This window comes from Engystomops pustulosus, chromosome 2 (assembly GCF_040894005.1).
Source record: "Engystomops pustulosus chromosome 2, aEngPut4.maternal, whole genome shotgun sequence".
Taxonomy (NCBI): Eukaryota; Metazoa; Chordata; class Amphibia; order Anura; family Leptodactylidae; genus Engystomops; species Engystomops pustulosus.
In genome coordinates, this window is record NC_092412.1 from 227,795,577 (window position 1) to 227,819,628 (window position 24,052).

Consider the following 24,052-nt stretch of genomic DNA (forward strand, 5'->3'; position numbering starts at 1 on the left):
ACATTTCAGCTGTATCCCAGCCTTTCTCAAGCATCATGTGCAGTGTTACAACCAAACATATAAAGGCACAATGTAGTGACATCATCAGTGAGTCATTAGCATATTAGTGCAACAATGTAGAGAATCAATCAAAGAAGTATATATATACAAATATACAAGAGCATAAAAATCACGTCATCACACTTGTATGTACAGCAAATTATATAAACAGTGGCAGAACAGTGCATAACCATGTATACATCAAAAATAATGTGTGCAATCACCTGTGTGGTGAGAAGTGACGAGGACCCTCCTGACCAATTCGGAGCTAAAATTCTTCAGAAAGGCGCGACTAAGCATGTCTATGTTATCGTAAAGAGCACAAACATAAACAAACGGGCGCGTGCGCCAAATAATAAAGGGTGCGCCATATTGTGTCTAAGCTGCGACACATATGTGGCGCATGCGCATAACCTCAAAAGTGAGCACAGTGGCCATCTTGGATGTGGTAAATACTGCAAAGGATAGACACTATTCTATGTAGTCTACTATTGGCAAAGGAAAGTAAAGACTAATTGCCAAGCAAGTAGTGCAGTGATCAATATAAAGCACGGAGGTAGAATTAACACTAGCATCGAAGGCTACAAGGCGATCTCAGTTATGTCACCTAAGAGAAAAAGAAAACTAAGTAGTCACAAAATATGGGCTGATAAATGGGAATGAAATAGGTAACCGCAAAAAATATGAGTCACAATGAGTCAGAACCCCATAAAAATGGGGGAGACCCAGGTGTGGGGTAAGTCACCATATAGATTGACAGAAATACCATCTGATCGCAGGGGATAAACCTCTCCTCACTAGCGGGACCATGTCAAAGAAGCCCTAGTGGCTACCTAGAATCTAAGCGAAAAAAGCCTACTAGTGAGAAATAACCTCAAGTTGCTGAATGATAGTGGCCTAATATGCTTAAACGATAACACATAGACATGAAATACAAAAAATATCAAATTTAATGAAAGGTCACATTTTCAAAGAAAAAGACTTCTTGTCAGGAGGGATCCATATCGTAGGCAACTATATTCAGGTGCAAGTGGTTCATAGTGCAGATAAGTGTAGATGTGTTTCAAAGTGATAAATAATCTGAAAAAAAAGAAAAAAAGATTAACATCTTATGGTATTGTCATAACACCAATACCCTACCAAAGGGGAAAGTCACAGGTTGGGAGCGGGGACCTGGAGGCAAGCAAGTATCACAAGTAACCTAAAATAAACCACTCGTTTTGAAATCCACATTTAGACCATTGGGTTTCAAGGTATTAAGTCGGTGGATCCACTCCAGTTCTCTCCTTTTGAGTAACTTCATGCGGTCACCACCTCTCCTAAGTGGTGGGATCCTGTCTATCAACCGAAATCGTAATGGATTTTCCCTGTGTCTGCATTCATCAAAGTGTTTGGGCACAGGGAGGTCCTTTCTACCTGCTCTGATGGTGTAGCGGTGTTGATTTAAACGAGTCTTAAAATCAAGTATCGTTTCACCTACGTACCAAAGGTTGCATGGGCACTGTAACAAGTAAATGACATGGTCTGAGTCGCACGTAATATTTGGAAAAGCGTCAGTAAGGATATGCCAGTTGCGAGAGATGATTCTATTGATATCTCCACTCGACTCTGTGTATGTTGATACAAACGGGATACGTTGGGACCTCACTTTTTTCATTTTGGGTTGAAGGAGTGTATTCCTATCTAATGTGTTGTCTCTCTTTTTGTGTTCCTCAATTATCCTCATAGGGTACTCGCGGGTTTTAAATTTAGAGGTAAGAGTGGCAAAATTATATTGATCACGGCACTACTTGCTTGGCAATTAGTCTTCACTTTCCTTAGCCAATAGTAGACTACATTGTATAGTGTCTATCCTTTGCAGTATTTACCACATCCAAGATGGCCACTGTCCTCACTTTTGAGGTTATGCACATGCGCCACATGGGCTGAGTTTTGACAAAGTTGGGCCCTGGGCGAAACTAAAAGTGAGACCCCAAAATAAAACTATAAAACAGTCAGTAAGAGGCTCCTTCAGCCCTGCACAAAATTAACACTTTGTAGTTACACACAGTAGTAGGTAAGTATCTGTGATATGGGACTGTAGGAGAATATTATAGGAGATAGACAGATGATAGGGAGATGGATGATAGATATACACCGGCCACTTTATTAGGTACACCATGCTAGTAACGGGTTGGACCCCCTTTTGCCTTCAGAACTGCCTCAATTCTTCGTGGCATAGATTCAACAAGTTGCTGGAAGCATTTCTCAGAGATTTTGGTCCATATTGACATGATGGCATCACACAGTTGCCGCAGATTTGTCGGCTGCACATCCATGATGCGAATCTCTCGTTCCACCACATCCCAAAGATGCTCTATTGGATTGAGATCTGGTGACTGTGGAGGCCATTTGAGTACAGTGAACTCATTGTCATGTTCAAGAAACCAGTCTGAGATGATTCCAGCTTTATGACATGGCGCATTATCCTGCTGAAAGTAGCCATCAGATGTTGGGTACATTGTGCTCATAAAGGGATGGACATGGTCAGCAACAATACTCAGGTAGGCTGAACGATACTCAATTGGTACCAAGGGGCCCAAAGAGTGCCAAGAAAATATTCCCCACACCATGACACCACCACCACCAGCCTGAACCGTTGATACAAGGCAGGATGGATCCATGCTTTCATGTTGTTGACGCCATATTCTGACCCTACCATCCGAATGTCGCAGCAGAAATCGAGACTCATTAGACCAGGCAACGTTTTTCCAATCTTCTACTGTCCAATTTCGATGAGCTTGTGCCTCAGTTTCCTGTTCTTAGCTGAAAGGAGTGGCACCCGGTGTGGTCTTCTGCTGCTGTAGCCCATCTGCCTCAAAGTTCGACATACTCTGCGTTCAGAGATGCTCTTCTGCCTACCTTGGTTGTAACGGGTGGCGATTTGAGTCACTGTTGCCTTTCTATCAGCTCGAACCAGTATGCCCATTCTCCTCTGACCTCTGGCATCAACAAGGCATTTCCGCCCACAGAACTGCCGCTCACTGGATGTTTTTTCTTTTTCGGACCATTCTCTGTAAACCCTAGAGATGGTTGTGCGTGAAAATCCCAGTAGATCAGCAGTTTCTGAAATACTCAGACCAGCCCTTCTGGCACCAACAACCATGCCACGTTCAAAGGCACTCAAATCACCTTTCTGCCCCATACTGATGCTCGGTTTGAACTGCAGGAGATTGTCTTGACCATGTCTACATGCCTAAATGCACTGAGTTGCCGCCATGGATTGGCTGATTAGAAATTAAGTGTTAACGAGCAGTTGGACAGGTGTACCTAATAAAGTGGCCGGTGAGTGTATGTGTCGCAGCTTAGACACAATATGGCGCAACCTTTATTATTTGGCGCACTCGCCCGTTTGTTTACATTTGTGCTCTTTACGATAACATAGACATGCTTAGTCGCGCCTTTCTGACGCGATATGCGATTTTAGCTCCGAATTGGTCAGGAGGGTCCTCGTCACTTCTCACCACACAGGTGATTGCACACATTATTTTTGATGTATACATGGTTATGCACTGTTCTGCCACTGTTTATATGATTTGCTGTACATACAAGTGTGATGACGTGATTTTTATGCTCTTGTATATTTGTATATATATACTTCTTTGATTGATTCTCTATATTGTTGCACTAATATGCTAATGACTCACTGATGATGTCACTACATTGTGCCTTTATATGTTTGGTTGTAACACTGCACATGATGCTTGAGAAAGGCTGGGATACAGCTGAAATGTTGCATAGGATGGAATAAACACCCTTTTTTTTCACACTAACGGAGTGCTGCCAGTTTCTGTTTTATATATATATATATATATATATATATATATATATATATATATATATATATATCACGTATATCCTCATAAGTCTTAGCCTTTTAGTCACACTATTCATTAGTACAAACTAAACTATATCCCAAAGCTTTATATATTACATATAGAAACTGTAGAAACCCTAACCTTCTATTCACGCTATTCGTTATCTTACATTCCTTCATCTATAAGAATCAAGGTACAAAAACTGCATTATGGATATAGATGAAGTGTCTTATAATGATGAAAAACCGCTCCTCATCATGATCAACCGTGGTGTCAGGTAGCACTACACCTATCCAATGTGAATATACACCTAAATCTATCCCCAATAGCCCCAATAGCCCATAGTAACTTGCAGCATATCCATGTGATTATAGTATCACTGTCACAGGTGTCCCTGCGATCCATGCCTCGGATGGCAGCGTCCTCGGCCCTTACCTCACCACGCTCCTGCAGACGTCCCGGCTAAGCTGCACACACGTCCCTGCTCCCTCAGGCGCGCGCGCATCGGCACTTGGAGGTTTAAAGAGCCAGCTGGCACTTCCGTGTTTCCCTTAAAGACCGGTGGCTCCCATCCCGTCGGATCTTTGAGCTCATTAGTGATTAGAGAGAGCTTCTTCCTTGTTCCTAGGGCCTGTTCCCGTTCCTCGTTGATCTCCTGTTGTGACCTCGGACCTGACCTGCCGCTTGCCCTAGCTGCCTGCCTGTGCCTGACATCAAGCCTGGACTGTGATTCTATACTTCGACCTTGGCTGCCACCGTGGGCTAGTCGCACCTGTGGAACGACCTGGTGGTACCCTGTCGCAACAAGACTATTTCTTTGTGGCGGGATCTGGTGAAGACCAGGTGCCACTTAGATTCCAATCCCAGGTGTCGGCTAGTACCATCTCCCGTGGTGGTCCAGAGGGTCCATTGACCGAGAGTCCTGACAATCATAAGATATAGAAATTCCTAATTTAAAATATAGAAAATCTTCATTTACATCTGTTCCCTCAAAATTATAAAGTGAAAAAAGGTTTTAATATACCAAAGTAGTATTGTACCATTTTTTTATGCAGAAGCGCATTTTTTCAAATTTATGTAAGGTGCAAAATATTTCAACAAGTGTATTTCCATATATCAAAATATCTAAGAAACACTATACCATATCCTTATGCATATAAACAGCAAAATCCCCACCGTTTAATGTCTATACCCAAGGGACTATTCTTATACCCGACTGTAGAAAACCCTTAATTTCAAAACCAATGTTTAACCCTGCTGGTTATAAGGGGTTAAGTTGATAGATCCAGAAACTTTCACATTGATTTAGCTTTTTATTTATGTCCTCTCCACTCCAATGCTCCCTCCCGATTTACAAATCAAAAATATTGGGGCACATTTACTTACCCGGTCCTGTCACGATCCCGCAGTGCATTGTCCGACGAGGATTTGGGTCTGCCGCGATTCACTAAACTCATGTGCCCGTGTTCCTGCATCCGTCACTTCCACGCTGAGGTCTGCCGGCGTTCACCTTCTTCTTCCTGATGCATGTGAGTGCTTGATCTTGTGACACAAATCCTTTTTTAAATTCTGCGGTTTGTCCAAATCCGTCGGGTTGTCCGACGGCCCGACCCCCAATTTCTCTTGCGTGCAAGCCGGACCCAATGCGCCAAAATCCAGAAATCATCGGGAAAACCGACAAAAATGCGGACCCTTAGTAAATGAACCCCAATGTCTTTAGTATTACTTGCATGTACATTTTTATAATGAGCTGGAACATTCTGGGGCTTATTTACTAAGGGTCGCACTGCTCACTTTTTGTTTTTCTTGACTCGAGTATAAGCCGAAATCTATGATAGGGGCATTGTGAAGAAATGGCTGGCAGGCTATATACTACAGGGGAAGGCAGGCTATATACTACAGGGGCTGGTAGGCTATGTACTACAGGGGCCAGCAGGCCATATACTGGGGGGCAGGGGCTGGCAGGCTATATACTACAGGGGGCTGGCAGGCAATATACTAGAGGGGGCTTGCAGGCTATATACTACAGGGGCTGGCGGGCTATATAATACAGGAGGCTGGCTGGCTATATACTACAGGGAGCTTGCTGGCTATATACTGGGGAGGCTGTGACCAATGCATTTCCCATCCTCGACTTATACTTGAGTCAATAGGTTTTTTGTGTTAAAATAGGGGTCTCGGCTTATACTCAGGTCGGATTATCCTAGAGTATATATGGTATATAGGGCACATAGATTACGTAGCACTGCGCTGCAGTTTTGCCAAATTTTGTCAATGGACCTATCATGGATCTTTCTTCACAATATGCCAGTTTCTATCCATTTTTTTTCACATAAATGTTCCTTTGCTATACTGTATAGTATTACAAAAATAGAATCAATTTAGTCTATATTCCCTTTGTTATACTTCTCTTCCCTTTTCTTATTTCCTCTGTTGACTTTCATATTTGTATTTTCTTTATCTAAACACACAGGTTCATTAGCTACTTCCTCATAAGCTTTTTCTAAAAGGTTTCTTCATGTTTTCTTCTTTCAACCCTCTGTACAATTATGTTTGCTTGTTCTTTAAAATTTGAATCTCTAGTGAATTTTCTTCTTATCTTTTATTCCTTTGGGGATGTTTTTAATCCAAGGAGCATGGTGGCAGCCTGTGAATTCAATAAAACTTTTCACATCAGTGGGTTTTAAAAAATATTTATAGTATAGATCTTATTGTCTTCCCCAAAAATTTCTAGGTGTAAAAAATTGATTTTGTTAAAATTAATTTTGTACGTAAAGGATAAATTATATTCCTTCTGATTCATATATTGTACCATCTGTATAAACTCAGAATCAGGACCGTCCCATAATAGAATGCAGTCATCAATATAACGCCAATATAATGTAATATTCTTTATATAAAGATTCTTAACATTATACAAATGTTCTCCCTCAAACTCCTGCATATATAAATTTGCGAAAAATGAATATATATTCTGGGTATCTGGGAGATCTATGTGAGTATATGGAGTAAAGCGTACAAGGGTGTGAACATTGGAGTGTTTTTGTTTTCACCTATTATCCTGGATGTTGAATTGCTCCCTGTGCTTTTATCATCTGTTTTATCACCTGTGTGGTGAGAGAAGGAGCCCTCAAGCGCAACGTCTAATATGTATATGGATCTACATAGAGAATTTATTGGGATACTCTTTGGGAGTGCAGCTCCTCCTATAAGTATCCTATTTAGTCAGTAAATTGCAAAATTTATACTTAGACTGTGCCTTTAAGATATTGCTTGTTGATGCTGGAAACGTTATTAGTACTAAGTCTGGTCCTGCAATATTGCAGCCTATTTGTAGCGTAATGCAGTTCCCCAAAAAGGCCAATTATTTCACATTACTACCTGTCCCTTGTTAGAGCAGCCTCCTATTCTTCTAAGTGCCCTGAAAAGGGCAATTATTAGTATGTGAGAAGTCTCTGACATATGTCCACATATGCAACTGAAGAAGGATCCGGAACGGATCTGAAACGCGTATTGCTGGCCATTTTAATTTTAAGTTCATGTTTGTAAACAAGTTTTTACTATAAATAAAAACCATTTTTGAAACTGGAGTTGACAGCGCCGGATCCTTGACGGGAATACAGGAGTATCCAATTGATACCAAGATTGCAATCCTTTAAGGTGTAATTAGACTATACACACTTAGAACCTTAAGTAGGTTAATCTTGTGATGGAAATGCTAATACTTGAGCTGTTATTTTCACAGAGAGTATTTAGAGCCATGTGATAATAACGGCTCGTGCATCTGCATGTCTATCACATACAATGGACAGATTACTATCCACTGGAAGTAAACATAGAAGCTTTTTAGAATTACAGCCAGCAGAGATGTACAAATTTGCAAGGAATTAATACAGAAAGTGTATTGGAAAATTGTAACACTTTACCAAAAACAAACCACAAACAAATCAATTATTTCCAGAAAAAAGACTACCCCTTATTAAAAACAAAGTAATGTATTTTTTTTACAATAGTATAAACATCAATTGTTGCCTTTCACAAAAATTGCAGCAACATATGTTTCCCAAAGTGGTACCAACTAAAACTACAACTTATCCTGCAAAATACAAGCTCTCGTAAAGCTCCCTCCACAGACAATTAAAGAAAATATGTAATACTAATGGCAATACAATGTCTTAAAAATATTTTCATAGTAATAACAACAAATGATATCTGTATTAATTGGTATTTCTACCATTATACTGACCCACTGAATACCTCAAAATATCAATGAAAATTACTCCTCCTTACTATATTATGTGATAATAAGCATGTGGCTGGCTACTAGATACCTGGTACTGGGTTAAAAATTGATTTAAGCAAAAATGTTGGTATATATTTGTACAATATATCTGGTATAAATCTTAACTACGTCTATTGACCAACCAGTATAGTGGTCTACTCGAGTTAAGGCACCCGAATAATCTGCTTTACGTGTTTTTTTTGTTTGAAGACAAAAAAAAAGTTTCTTTTTGAAAAATATAAAGCAGCTGTGGTAAACTTTTTAGCAGAATGTGGAACAGTACTTACAAGAACAGAGCGTGTGCACTGCAGACACAAGACACACCACAAGCCTACTACTGCTTATACTGAGTCACTCGCCCGTTTTCCACCACTTGTCATTTCTCTATGAACTGCTCATACTATTGCGGCATGTCGGAGCAACCACTGCAAACCTTTCCTACATTTCGGATTGGAATCACAGCAGCCTGTCTTCTTCTATTATCACGTAAGATATTTAGGATTTATATACTTCTTGGGGACTTTTGGGGGTAGCGTAGCGTCTATCTTGGTGGAGTCAGAAAGTTGTTGAAAACTTTGCTGGAGCAGGTGTCGCAAACATCTGGGCTTTCATGTTTCACTCTCAGTGGTATCTTTGTTTTGAGCTCTTTCGACCTTTATTACGTTTGTATATTATATAGTATTTTAGCTGTTTTGCTCTGTCTGGCTCATTGTCCTGATCAAATATTATATTGGTAAAAAAAACAGAGTGAAAATGTAACTCTCTCCATGAATTGTGCATTATAAATTTGCAACAGATTAACAATAGATACCGTTGATATGGGATCCAGAAGCATAAGAGGCTCAAGTCTGAATATGGTCAAAATGTTTTATTACTTTAGAATTATACAACACAAAGGTACAGTTATCCAGACATCCATTGTTCTATGAAGGTACCGCACTCTCAGTAGTGGGTAGTGCTCATTGTTGGGCTTTCACTCCCATATCTAGTAGAATATAAACAATACAGACATCAAGATTCTTTATTCTTTTTTTTTTTTTTCTTCATTTTTAGCCATCACCATAGTAGGTAATATACATTTGTACGAACAAGAGTGCAGCAAATCAATTGTAATATGATGTTTTATCATCTCAACTATTGTAAAACACGTCCATGAGAATTGAGGATATGTTACGTAAGGTGTTTCTTGTTTCCAATCTATCCATTCTTCTACATGGCCAGTGTCATTGTGCTATATGTAATATCTACAGGCAGTCACCGACTAAAGGACACCCGACTTACAGAGGACCCCTAGTTACAGACAGACCTCTCTGCCCACTGTGACCTCTGGTGAAGCTCTCTGGATGTTATTTTAGTCCCAGGTTGAAATGATCAGCTGTAAGGTGTCTGTAATGAAGCTTTCTTGATAATCCTTGGTCCGTTTACAGCAAAAAATTTTGAAAATCCAATTGTCGCTCGGACAAAAATTTTTTTTTGTCTGGAGCTACAATTACAAAATATACATTTCTGACTTACATACAAATTCAACTTAAGTACAAACCCAAGGAACCTATCTTGTACGTAACCCAGAGACTGCCTGTGCTTCAAAAGTAAAGTAGAAAATGCTACACACTTGTAACTATTCAGTTCATCCAACAGTCCAGAATATAACATAGAATATGTTATAAAAATGACATCTGTTTGGATGTATTCTCTGCTTCTGTTCTCCTAGAGATGGCGTTGGTTTTATCCATTCATTTTGTGAGACGTCAAACTAACAGGGAGTATCTCACTTATACAACCCTTTGTCTAAATGCTCTAGTAAGACATAATGGGGAAGTCCAAGAAAAAAAGTAGGAAATCCAGCTTCCAATCGTGTCGGTTAAGTCCTAGGTCTGACGCGTTTCGAACCATAAGATTCTAAGAGTCTTATGGTTCAAAACATGTCATGTTTAAACTGGATTTAAATAAACTGCCTGGCGTAGAATAAACGTGCAGGAGCACCAGCGTATGATAAATGTCCCCCTTAGTGGGAGACTTTTTGCAAAAGTCACAAGTCATGAAGATGGTTTTGCACGGTGTTGCAGTAGCAGTTGTTCTATGTTTAGGCCAGATTAATGAAGAGGTTCAAATAGTCCCGTGAGACTTTTTAGCACTGAAAAGTCTCAAAAACCCTCAATGTAACTACATTGAGACTTTTTTATGTCAAAAAATCCTCGGAAAACCAATGATAAATAACCCCCAATGAAACGCAGACTCACCACTGTAGGAATGCCTCAAAGTGTGTGGAACGCTCTGCAGGATACTGCTGACGCTCTGCAGGATAGTACTGACTGTATGACTGCAGAGCTTTCCACACACTTTCAGGCATTACCGGGGACTCCAGGAGCCGGACCTGCAATGATCAGCTTTTCGTCTGGGTTTCCTGTATTTAGAAAAAGAAAGATCTTAATGGGAAAACCCATAAAAAAGCTTATTTTAGCTTAATACTCTCTTCTACGCCTCCTTATTTATACTACCCATACAATATTTTATTTTATAGTCTAGTGTACAGCAAGAGCGAGCGTTATAAGAAATGTACAGTCATACACATGATAGTAACTTATCTTGTAAAACTAAAAAAAGAGGATGTCACACCTCAAAACCTTAAAAACATTTAAAAAGTGTACAAATACACAAAAACATGTGGATCAATGCAAGTAAAAGAGATCCACATCAGGCCACAGGTCAATCAATATACAGACACTAGTCCCTCATGCATGAAGTCAGTACATGATGCAATGTGCATGCCAAACCACCCCATACCAATACCCATATAATCCTATAGAGGTCCTGAGGAAGTCGCATGACTGCGACGTAACGCGTGAGGTACCTCTGGACTCAGGTCCCGGACCACATTGTCCCTTCAGATACGTTTTCTACTTGTTGCCATCATAGCTGCTTGACCTTGCCCTGCTCTTACTTTTACCTTTTAGGATGCCCTCCCTCTTTGAGGACCTCTATAGGATTATATGGGTATTGGTATGGGGTGGTTTGGCATGCACATTGCATCATGTACTGACTTCATGCATGAGGGACTAGTGTCTGTATATTGATTGACCTGTGGCCTGATGTGGATCTCTTTTACTTGCATTGATCCACATGTTTTTGTGTATTTGTACACTTTTTAAATGTTTTTAAGGTTTTGAGGTGTTACATCTTCTTTTTTTGGTGTGCTTATAATTAGTTGCATAATAAAATTTATATTTGTTTCAGCCTATACACACCGGCTTTTTCTTTGTTTGAATTATATGGTTTCTTTGGTGTGTTGGCTATAAATTATTGTAGCCTTAATACCATACCTTTTTCCACTTTTTATATTGTAGTTATCTTGTAAAACTATGTCTAGTCTGTGGTTACTCAAATAAGTCAATGTTCCACCGGGTTGTATCTTTATAATAAAGGTCACTACCCTAAAAATAGATTTGTTGTTCTCTATGTCTTGTTTTTGTGGGACACCTTTGAACCTTAATTAAATGGAACCTGTCATCACCAATTGGCCTAATAAACTACTATCAGTATATTGTCAAACAATGCAACACCTTCTAGTTTTTGTTTCTTTCATGGTCCAGTTTGGTAGCATCATCGAGAAAATCAACTTTGAAGTGAAATCTAAATTGGTTGTTTAAAGTCAAGGAGGCGGAGAGTTTAACACTGAAGTCAAGGTGAAGAGCTCTGACCGCCTCCTCCTCTGTGATTGACATCATGCATCAGACATCAGGAGATCTGGTTAGTGATGTCTCTGAATGCAGGCCCATCAATTACAATGCAAGGGCTTTCTGAGGGAGAGGGAGCTTGACTTCAGTGTTAAAATCTCTGCCTCCTTGACTTTATACAGCCAGTTTACATCGCACTTCAATGTTGATTTTCTGGATGATGCCACCACAATGGGTCATAAAAGAAACACAATCTGGTAGGTGTTGAGCTGCTAGTAGCAGGCTACTAATAGGTTATTAGCTCAATTTCCGCTGACAGGTTCCCTTTAATCACTTATAATCAAAAGGTAATGCTCACAGTTCATTACAATGTCAAAAAATATGTATAATATAACTATATATGCAATTTTTATGGGGGGAAGTAGAGGGTGTATTGGTAGATTTGTGCAAAAATGTGCAGCTTTTTCAGTTGTTTTGCCACGTCTGAGTTTTCCACTATTGATCCAGATTTTTGTGCAAAAAAACCCCACTCCCCTTATGTAACAGGAAGAAGATTGGAAGGCATTGCTCAAAAATGAGCACAAAAACCAAGAACCATATGTGCAGATTAAACCACTATTATACCTCAAACAAGCCCAAACACCACCCCCTCTCTACCCCCCAAAAATGGGCATATTTCCAATTTTTACCTTTTTCTTATTTTTTGCAGTACTGGTTCCATCCGAATGTTTTAATATTGATACAGGGAAGGCATGGAGTTATCGAGGGAAGGAGAAGTCCTTGTTTGGACAAAATGTCATGCAATATAGACACGAATCTGAGAAAGGGTAAGTTGACTACAAATGAATAACATTCATTAACCATGAGCTCAGTTCTGTGATTGTGAAAAAATATATGTCCCTTAAGGATATTCCTATTTTTACACCAAAAATGGTTTAGGCAAAGCAGGGGCGTCACTAGGTCCGGATCTCCCTGGGTCCGGAGGACATTAGCCCCGCTGCCCGGGCATCCTCCTCCCTCTCTTCACGATTAGTGTTCACTGCTTTCCCTGTAGGACCTGTGATGATGTCACGATCACATGACCTGCAGGGGGAAGCAGTGCACGGAGCTGCAGGAGTGAGGTGAGAGGGAGAACATAGGGAGATCTATATGGGGCACATTACAGGGGGATCTGTGTGTGGGGCACATTACAGAGGGATCTGTGTGGGGCACATTACAGGGAGATCTGTGTGGGGCACATTACAGGGGGATCTGTGTGGGGCACATTACAGGGGGATCTGTGTGGGGCACATTACAGGGGGGCTGTGTGTGGGGCACATTACAGGGGGATCTGTGTGGGGCACATTACAGGGGGGCTGTGTGGGAGGGATATTACTGGGGATCATTACAGGGGGGCCTGTTTGGGGCACATTACTGAGGGAGATTACAAGGGTGACATTACTGGATAGATGTGTGTGTGACATTATTGGGGGATGAGTGGATGACTTTACTTGGGGGGGGGGTAGTGGGGGACATTACTGGAAGAGATGTGTGGGAGACAATACTGGGGGCTGTGTGAGGACATTACTGGGGGGCTGTGGGGACATTCCTTGGGGTGTGTTCACACGTGGCAGCAGAAAGGGCCTAGGTTTGATCTCACATGAGTTTCCAGTGATGATTATGTGATGGATACCGAGCGGCTGGTGTCTTGTATTTGTTTAAATGCCACGTGTGAGCACAGCCTTAGGGTGATGTCACATGTGGCATTTTGAACGCGTTTTTGGCCTATTTTTAAGCAGTCCGTTATTGAAAATACATCAGTTGTTTACAGGTTTGACCAATTATCTAAATTCAAACTGGTCAAAAACGTACTATTTTTGACAGACTGCTTAAAAACGGCCAAAAACGTGTTCAAAACGCCACGTGTGACATCACCCTTACAGTATTTTGGGAGAGTGTTAGAAGCAGCAGTAGGACAACACTGTCAGGGTGCAGTCACACGTTGCAGTTACAACTGCATCACAATCAGCTTTGAGGTGGTTTTAGGTGCAGTTATGTTAATTTAACAAATGAAAGACATGAACTGGTGAATTTGAGTTTGAAGGGGAAACCTGTTCCACAAATGTTCTTCACTGCACCTAAACTGCACCTAAAACCACCTCAAAACTGATTGCGATGCAGTTGTAACTGCAACATGTGAACCCAACTTCGGAGAACGAAGATTTTGGGATAATGAAGGACATAAGATGTCTGTGTGGTGAAGTCCACAGAAAGGAGACGTGGTGATGCCGAGTCCAAGGGTGGTTGCACATGTGGCGTTTTGAACCCGTTTTTAGAAAACGTATCCATTTTTGTCCATTTTAAAATAAGATAATTGGTAAAACTGGACAAAAACAGATGCGGTTTAAAAAACGCAGGCGTTTTTTTAACGGACTGAAAACGCCTGACTAAAAATGGACTAACAACCGGTTCAAAGCGTCACGTGTGCCACCACCCTAATAATGAAGTGGACATGTCACCTGCAGTCACTGGATGTAAGTCCGGATTTCTCCGGTGTTTCTGTAGCTGTGTAGCCCCCTCAGTAAAGTTGTTATTGGCACAATCACATGTGAGGGGGTTATTTACAGGAGGGGGCATTACTGAAAGTCTGATACAAATGCATTGGGGCCCGTGCCCCGGATCTTTTTCCACCCTAGCAACGCCCCTGAGGCAAAGTATGCTATGACCTTATGGGAACCTAATGACATAACCTTATGTAGCTACCACAGTAACTTAACAATGGTGATGTAGTTTTACATTGTTTAAGTAGCTTCAGGAGGAGTGTCACTTCAGACACCTCTATCCAGGGTTGAATCTAAACATTCTGCTGCCCTATAGATGACACCCCCTCAGCCCCACCCAGTATTAAAATATCTGGTAAGCTTTTTTGATAGAAGGATTTTGCATGCAGTGTTTCAAAACCATGCGGATATAATGTGTGAAGAGACACTATTTTTAAGTGTCAGGTTCTGCTTTGTAGCTGGTGACAGCACCCCTCATGCTGCTCTCCTACTAGCTGAAAGTGCTGCTGCCTGAGGCGAGAGGCTCAACTTGCCTCATGGAATGTGCACTCCTGCCTCTATCTTGGGATCTGTAGCAGCTAGAAAGATGCTTTTGATGTCATATTCTAATCTAATCTTTTAAATTGTTTTAGGTTTGGGATTCTGTGTAGTAGAATCTCCAGTTCTATATCGCACAAAATCCTTAAAGAATAAATTTAATTTCTGATGATTTTTTATATTGCGTGTTTGGGGGAGTGGGGGGATGTTGTGAGCATTTTTCTAATATACTTCATTAAGAAATTCTCCTTAGGCTACATTCACACCGCCGTATGGGGGACGTAAATATGTATATAGCGGGGGTGAGTAGCGCTCCTATGGAGTTTATGTCTTTAGCTTTCTCTTTTGAGTCACACTAAAGGCATCTAATCATCCAGGTTGCTGAGTGTAATTTTGAACTTGGGGGTTGTTGCAAGTTGCAACTTATATATAACAAGATGATCGGTTATGGTCCAATAAGCCCCCACCATTCACTAGAATGTGCCCCCCCCCTTCAGTGATTCTGTAAACAGGGGTCTTATTCTCACTAATGGGTGGAATAGTAGGATGAGCATGAATCCCGTTCTCGTGATTAGTGGGGGTCTCAGCAATCAGACCCCCACCAATCACCTTGTTGTCCCTTATCCTATGGATAGACAATCCTATAAATCCTGTTTTGTCAAAAGACAAAATAATTCCCTAATAGCAAACAACATAAAATATATCATGTATTTATAGAACTACTTACAATTATACAGTACAGTTATATATGTGTCACCAATGTATTGCCCCTTTACGGAGCGCTAGCACGGTATATATGTGGGTAAAGGACGTTGTGCATATCTGCAGCAATGTATGGTCTAGGGACTGTACTGACAGTCAAGTCTAAAAACATTGCTGATTGCACAGTGTTACGTCCCATGCTGGGTGGACCCTAATAGTCACAGGGCAATACCCGATGAGCAGGGCTTGTGTCAGCACTGGTCAAGTGCCAGGGCCCATGGCTGCTGGGGGGCCCTCATATGACTGTACATAAGGAATACATGGGAGTGAGGGGGGCTGAATCTAATGAATCCATAGTGGGTGAGGGGGATTTATATAAAATAGCCAAAGGGGGTTGTATATAAAATAACCTTGAGAGGGCTGTATATAATATAACCCATGAGAGGGCTGTTTGGGATGATAAACTAGGGAATATTTTAGTGAGCAGGAAACTGTTAGTTTCTGAATTTTTGAAGTTGCCCCTTGAGTTCACTGCAAAGGGTGCCCACTGAGGCTCTGTCTCCCAGGGGCCTACTGAGACCTGGAGATGGTGATGCGGCTGTGGGTACAGATCGAAAGAGGTGATGGACTAGCACACATCATAGGCCACAAACTGCAAAGAAAATTGCATATGCAGAACGGTCAGTCTGTGTGGGGTGCGCATGCGCGGTATGAAATAAGAATGTCACTATGACTATTGGTTATTTTTACAGACCTCTATACTGTGGAAGGTTTTATCTCCATACTGTCATTTCTACCATTTCAAGCAATTATTCGCGGGGGACTCCCCTTATCCTTATTTTAGTAAATAGTCGCAGACCAAACTTTTCATAACATATTTTATTTTCAATTTCTTGTATCAGTCTGTGGCAATATGCAAATACTTTCCTTCTGTCGAATACTCACTCTTTGGGCAGCACAGTTTTACTCTTCAGTTAGGTTCCTTTTTCTTAAACTTGTTTTTATTTATTTTTTCATAAACATACATATAATATTCCAACATAAAAATGTGTACATTGGGATTCTTGTCTTAGCCAAAGCAGGTTGTTTTCATTTTATTTACAGTCCATCACCTTGAGTCTTGTTGCTTGATTTCTCTTTGCTTTGGTACAGGTTTAGTTTGCATAGATATGTTCTGTATGTTAAAGCTGGCATTAATAATACAATCGAATATTATATTGCATATCATTCAAAGGCATATTGGACATAGGTTAACATGTAAACCGTCGTAAACACAAAAACAGTAACCATAACAACAGTGACCTGAGAAAACTCAAAATTTACTCTTGGTGGTAAGGGCTCGCTATCCATAAGTCCCAATCTTTTTTAAATTTGTGGTATCTGTTTTCTTTGAGATGTATGTATTTTATGTTGGGGCAGGTTACCTCTTTCCAGTGTCTAGTTATGACAAGCTTAGTGGCCATAAGAGTGTGTGTGGTTACCACTCTATAGGGTTGAGGGAGTTTATCCATTCCTATCAAAAGCAAGGCCAAAGCAGGGGAAAACATTATGGCTGTTCTATATAAGGTGTACAGTATTCTATATGCTTCTTGCCATAGTGATTGTATTACTGGACATTACCATAGAATATGTAGTAGGGAACCTCTGCCACCGCAGTTTCTCCAACACAATGGGGAAGATGTAGGAAACATTTTGTTTAAACGTGAAGGAGTAAAATATGTGAGGAGCATCTACTTTTTTTCTTCTTTTTTACATTCTTTCCATATATTCAAAGGAAAGCAAGAACACATAAGTTATCACCCTCTTAGAGATCCAAATATATAATATCATCTCCTTCTATTACAAGCCTATTATTACAAATATACTATATACTCACCAGGGGCGTAACTAGTAGAAGCAGGGCCCCATAGCAGACTTTTGAATGGGGCCCCCCTTTCCACTTTCAAATATGCATATTACCCTCACATATATACACATACATATATGCATTTATATACTCTTATATACCTATATACATAAACATGCAGTTCTTCACTCATTCACACACATTTATACACTCTTGTACCCACACATATAGAGCATATACACACATATACAGCATATATACATCACATATATGTTATATACATATTATCCTGTACAATGTGCAGCATCATATATATATAATGGTGCACATCCTCCATTCTGTATTATCAGGTTGGGCCCCATAGCGGCTGCTATGGCTGCTACCACTGTAGTTACGCCTCTGATACTCACCATTATTATATACTGTCTGTTTCCCTTTGTTCTTGAGAGTTCTCCTTATTCCATACTCCACATGTGCGCCCCCCCCAAGAGTAACTGCTCTACATGCAACTATCCTCTGCAGTTGGTTATGCTTGGTGCTCATATTGTGGCCTCCATGATGGGCACCAATCAACTCCCTCTCTCGATCTGTACCTCCAGTGTCACCGTTACGAGGAACCTCTCAGTATGTTACCTAACACTCTGAAATTTGAAGGCAACCATCAACACCTCTAATCCGACTATATTACAGTACAGTTGGATGTGTTACGACTATAGCCCTATTATCAATGAGGATGTCCTTTTAGGCCAAACATTAAGGGGGGCTGGTGGTGTTTATAGAGTGTACTGTGGTCCATGCATTGCTGCAGGCATGTGTGGCTTTCACGGTCAATACACACACCACCCTTGCACTCTGTATAGGGAGAACACATTAAAGACACACATTTTTTGTGTTGGAGACTAGCACTAAGGCCTCATGCACAAGAACATATGGGGGAACATGATCCATCTCTACCCCCATACATGTATATGGCACGGGTCACGGTGCAATGAGCAAACACTGTATGACCGAGCAAGAAAAAAAATATAGGACATGTCCTATATTTAGCTGTGTTATGGTGCCGGCCACTCGGCTTTGAAAGCAGTGTGGAGGGGCGAGGAGCGTTTACCCCTCCATGACCCGGGCAAGCATCTGTTTGTGAGGCCTAAGGCAGTGAGATAGTAATAATATTCCCGTTCTCATAACAAATAAAGTAAATGTAAATGCATAAGAGATTTCAATCATTGTTTTATTAGGTAGTATGTACCTAATAATGTATGAGTATTTTCTGTCTTATGACAAATCAGGCGATCAATATCTGAATGGTCGGGATGGGTGGGGGTCGTCAATTACCCTGCTTGGCATAAACACGGAGCAGTTGGCTTCCATCTCTGTGTAGTGGTCTGGAAGCTGTAACTGCAGTGCTAGTTCCTAATAGAGTGAATGGTTGCAGTTACAGCTTTTGGCCACTACAGGTAGCACAGAGCCAAATACTTGTAGCTTTGTGCACTGTGGGAACCTATTTAGTTGTGCCCTGAATGGGAGTTTTGTGTGCAATACACTAAAAGCATAAATGTATCCTTTAGATTGGTGTTGTACAATTACAGTACTGTCCAATCGCGAGCTTAGAAACTCAAAATATTTATGTCAAAAGACCCTACACACCAGCAGTGATTGGACAGTGTCAGACAGTGTCAGACTGGTATCACCCAATTGTCAATCTATTAACCACTTATTAGGGAAAAAATAAAGAGAAAAAATGCTTCGTAAATGTTATTTTATGAAAACTGCCTATATAAAGAGACATTTCCTCTTTTAAGAGATCTTTATCATACTTGACGGTTGCCCATTTTGTGAGACATAATGTGGTTGCGGTGGCTTTTCTCATTCTTGATGTTTTACATATGGAAGGATCTATAGATATGTCTGAGCACAGACATTTATTCTATAAGTTACATGAAATGTAAGTGTGAGAACAACCAAAACCCCATCAGGCCGGGGATTTCTTGTACGTTGCTAATGGGTGAAATATCACAAACTGGTATTTTATGATACCAAATGTTATTTTATGAAGCATTACATAAGTGTACCACATATATTACTTGCTGGTAACTGCTGTCATATTACACAGTACTGAATAAAGCAGATATTATTTGCACCATCCTGCAACCGTTAGCTGCTATGAGTGGGGTGTAGCCTCCCCATGGCTCCTATGTGTACTTAGGGTCCAGGTTGGGGTCACAGAAATGGTTGAGATTCTGAGGCGCATAAGTTGATATTTTAGAGGATTTAAACCATCTCACCTCTTTTAAAGGGAACCTGTCATTAGAAATTGACCTAATAAACTCAAAGAAACTGTGTTTCTTTCATGACCCAGTGTGGTGGCATCATCCAGAAAATCTACTTTGAAGTGAGATGTAAATTGCATATAAAGTCAAATAATTGAAATAATTGATGGTCCTGCATCCAGAGACATCACTAACCAGATATCCTGATGTCCGATGCATGATGTCAATCACAGAGGAGGAGGCATTCAGAGCTCTACTCCCTGACTTTAGTGATACACTCTCTGCCTCCTTGACTTTATACAACTAATTTACAACTCACTACAAAGTTGATTTTCTGGATGATGCCGCCACACTGGACCATGAAAGAAACAAAAAGTTGAATGTGTTACGCTGCCTGACAATATACTAGTAGTGGTTTATTAGGCAAATTTCTGATGACAGGTTCCCTTTTATGAATGGATCTACTGTTTGTAGCAAGTACACAGGAATGTGCGCCCTAGTACAACTTCTGTAAATGTACTGAATCCTTATTCAGACAGTCAGTCTTGTTTGATCCATGAAATACGGACCATATGTCAGTTGTATTTCCTGGACTGATAGGATGTGGACTCATATCATCATAACCATCATGACTTTCGGAAAAGATAGTTATGAATGATACTTTCTGTAGATAGATAGGCAGCATCACCCCTTGATAATGAGATTTATCTTCTTTGTTGTTAAGCCTTGCACCTGTTTAATTTTTGTCAGAGTTTCGGTCTTGTATTAGTTATATTAGCTTGTATTTAATCTTGCTTTGTAGTCGGTTTCCCAAATTCTAGCACCCTACACCAGCAATGGATTGGACTGTTTATTCAGTGCAAATTGCAACTAAACTTCAAGTTATAGTTGATGAAACTGTCTAAGGCTGCATGCACATGAACGTATGCCCGCACAGCTGCGCCCGGGCAGGCATATGTCCGGCGCCACGGAGAGGAGGAGGGGTGTCCCCTCCGCTCTCTATAGAAATGCATTGGGTACGGGCCGTAACACGAGGAAAGATAGGACAGTGTGAATGCAGTCTTAGTTGCAGCAATACATCTGTTTGACATGATTAATGGAGCAAATGGAATAAATGGAACAAATGAGTAAAAGTAGTTTTTGCAGTTTAGGTACAAAAATACCATTAATTGCTACCTAGTCACAAAAAAAAGAAGTCTACCAGTTATGACCAAGAACCTGGGTGCTTCAAGGGGTAGTAAAGTTACAGCAAGATAGGAGATAATTTGCAGATCATGTGACCTCCCACTCTATTCATTTGGAGGAACCCTTGTTCTTGTGATTGGTGGGGCTCCTAGTGGTGGGACCCCCGCTGTTTAGAGAGTTATCCCCCAACCTGTGAATAGAGCATTATTTCCCTTGACCAGAAATCATCTTGTGGCTGGAGTGGCTGCTGTGTAGATTTATCTGCCGCTTTACATAAAAGAAGGTCTTTGCAATTTCCTATATCTAAGTATTGGATAAATACTTGATTATTCTGCATTTGCCTAGACTAGGAATATCACATACTTGTAGGAGTTGCTTGCGTGTCTGCCAGATCTGTAAGGCAGAAGTGGTGTGTACACAGTAAGGAAGTGGTAAATGCTAATTTAGGGTAAAAATGTGCATTTTTACTAATACTCTTTACATTTATTTGCATCAAAACTGAAGTGGTATAATAAGTCCCTGTGCCGTCTATCTAGACTCTTAGACACTAGCACTACTGCTAGTGGGGGTCCCATACAGCAGTGTTATTCTAGTTTATCCAGACTGGTTGCTACAGTAACAGAGGAAAAGGATGGAAGAAGAGAGTTGTGCTGGGTAACACTGGGTCACACCTAGTTTAGTATTAAAGGTGCTCTAAAGCATACAGTAACTTTGCTTGGGGCTCCCAAAAAGTCAAATGCACCCCTGACAGATTTCACAATCTTACACCGACCTACTGTATATTACAGCAATGTGCGCGGCTCGTTATTGTGTATCATCATCGCTCTGAATGTTCACACCTTATGATTATGTGTTTTTTTCGCCTCGCAGAATATATGTTTTCTCACCGCTAAAGGATCCTGTGAGCAGAACATCTGACGGGTTATATAAGTGTGAGCTAAAGGATAATCTACACCTGCAATGTAAACTGGAGAACATTAAACTCGCGACAGGTATTCAATCATTCCAAAAAGTTTCATGACTTTTGCTGAATAATGTTATATTAATGAAATGACCAAGACGAACTGAAGTATTGGTTGGGGAGGATCTCAGTTATGATTGAGTTACATTGGGACTTTTAGTCTCTGCACATTACGCTCACAATACAACCATAGTTATCACCCAAGCAGCCAAAAGTTTCATGTAAAGTCAGACAAGAACAAGTGACTCAAGAATAACACCATAGAATCACCATCCCTTTAACATAATGCACCATTCATTGTGACCTGTTCTACACATAAAACAGAATATACTGATGTGTCCAACCTTAAAGGGTTTGTCCCACAGGAGAGGGACATGATAGATCAGGAAAGATCAAATGTCCACATAAGTTTTCCATGTAAGTTAATTTTAGTCCATAACTAGATCTCATAACTTCTATGGGACTGCATGAGGTCACTGCACTGGCAGTTCCATAGAAGTAAACACATTTACAGGAAACACAATTTTATCCATATTTTGTACTCCATAATCATACCCAGGGGCGTAACTTGAGGGGGTGCAGAGGGTGCAGTCGCACATGGGCCCAAGAGGTTTAGGAGGCCCTTATGGTGTCACTTTTTTATATGAGAAGACTATTACTATAAACCATACATTATAGTCGGGGGCCCGGCACAGACTTTGCACTGGGGCCCATCAGCTTCTAGTTACATCACTGATCATACCAGTGTGTTTGCTGGGTTATTATGCATGAATAATGTCCAGGCTAATATCATAGTAGGTATATAATATCAGCTATATACTCTTCTGACATGTGACTTTCATTGCTTTTTTATTATTTTTAGAACAAGGACAAGTACGTAGAGTTGTTCAATATCCCATTGTATCTCAGGCCAGGAATGAAGACAGTTTCTTGGTAAGATCTTCAGTGCCCAATAAAAGACAATAAACAGTTTGGAATATTGTGTATCCTTTCATCGCACAAAGAATAACATTCATTTACTAAAACTGGACAACCACTTTCAGGGAGTTTGGGTTACCATAGGAGCCAATCTGAACAGAGACTATTTAAAAGTGACTGAGACTATTGAGTGGGCAAGAGCCAGATCCAACAGTAGGATAGAAGATGGTGTTTTAGTCTTATATCATTATCTTAAATTAACATAAAAATAGATTCTGACAACTTCAGATGATAACTTGCTGTTTGGCGAGAGTATGACCACTGATACCCCACCTGTCAGAACAAAAAGGGTCTTTTGTACCCCCAAAAGAATGGAGACACTGTACCTGTACTTAACTCTTTTTTTTTGTTAGGGCCACAGAAACATATGGATCGGTTATGCATGAAAGTCAAGCCACTACATTCCTATAGAGAATCAGAGGACACAGTTCTCATTTTCTTAGGGAACCATCACCCATAAGCAATTGACCCCCTGAGCCAGATAAAGTCTATAGACCTGATCGGTGCTGTATTTGGGGAAAAAAAAAATTACTCGTATCCTCCTCTTAAACTATAGTGTATGGGGATTACTTATCAGGACCTGTACAACAGTTTTCTGGTGAAACGCCTGAAATAATCTTCTTCAACACCACAAATTGAGATTATTTCCACCTTTACTTCACAGCCACACTAATGGGGCGTGGAGTGGTCTGAAGAGGGTGCAATCGGCGGCGGAGTGGGCTGGCATGGGGCATTCCTGCCCTGTGTCTGCATAATTGCTATACCCTGCAACCGTTCAATGTTATGTAGGAGGAGGATAAGGCGCATCTCTACAGTAGAGGTGCACCTTATATTGTGTGCATTTAGCATTGAACGGGCCAGTTCCAAATTTCAATAGGCCGCTGGGTGACAGAGTCTCACTGAGCCCCTTTACAATGAATTCAGATGGTGGAATTAGATATTCAGAAACTAAAATAGTCCCCTGTTCCCTAACAAATTCCCTAGTTTATCATCCCAAAGAGCCCCCTCATGGATTATTTTATATTAAGCCCACACATAGGCTGCTGGGGACTGAGACTGGGCCATGTGTGCCCCTTCAGCAGCTCTTGGCCCTGGCACTTGCCCAGGTATGCCTGATGCTGAGGTCGGCCCTGCCTCTACTCCTGTCTCTGGCTCCGACACCCGCACATCAAGAGACCTGAGCC

At 40.8% G+C, this 24,052-nt stretch overlaps 1 protein-coding gene across 2 annotated transcripts in view; it reads left to right on the forward strand.

Annotated features, from left to right (window-relative positions):
- Nucleotides 1-8,497: 8,497 nt before the first annotated feature.
- Nucleotides 8,498-24,052, forward strand: part of ITGAE (integrin subunit alpha E) — a 57,137-nt gene continuing 41,582 nt past the window's right edge. Inside the window, exons 1-4 of one of the 2 annotated variants that reach the window (XM_072138407.1) lie at nt 8,498-8,664; nt 12,562-12,679; nt 21,800-21,921; nt 22,753-22,823. In XM_072138407.1, coding sequence (XP_071994508.1) covers nt 8,565-8,664; nt 12,562-12,679; nt 21,800-21,921; nt 22,753-22,823 — 411 coding nt within the window. In that variant the 5' untranslated portion in view covers nt 8,498-8,564. Of the gene's footprint in view, nt 8,665-12,561; nt 12,680-12,887; nt 12,974-21,799; nt 21,922-22,752; nt 22,824-24,052 lie in introns of those variants that run through there. The other variant, XM_072138409.1, reaches the window with a different exon arrangement.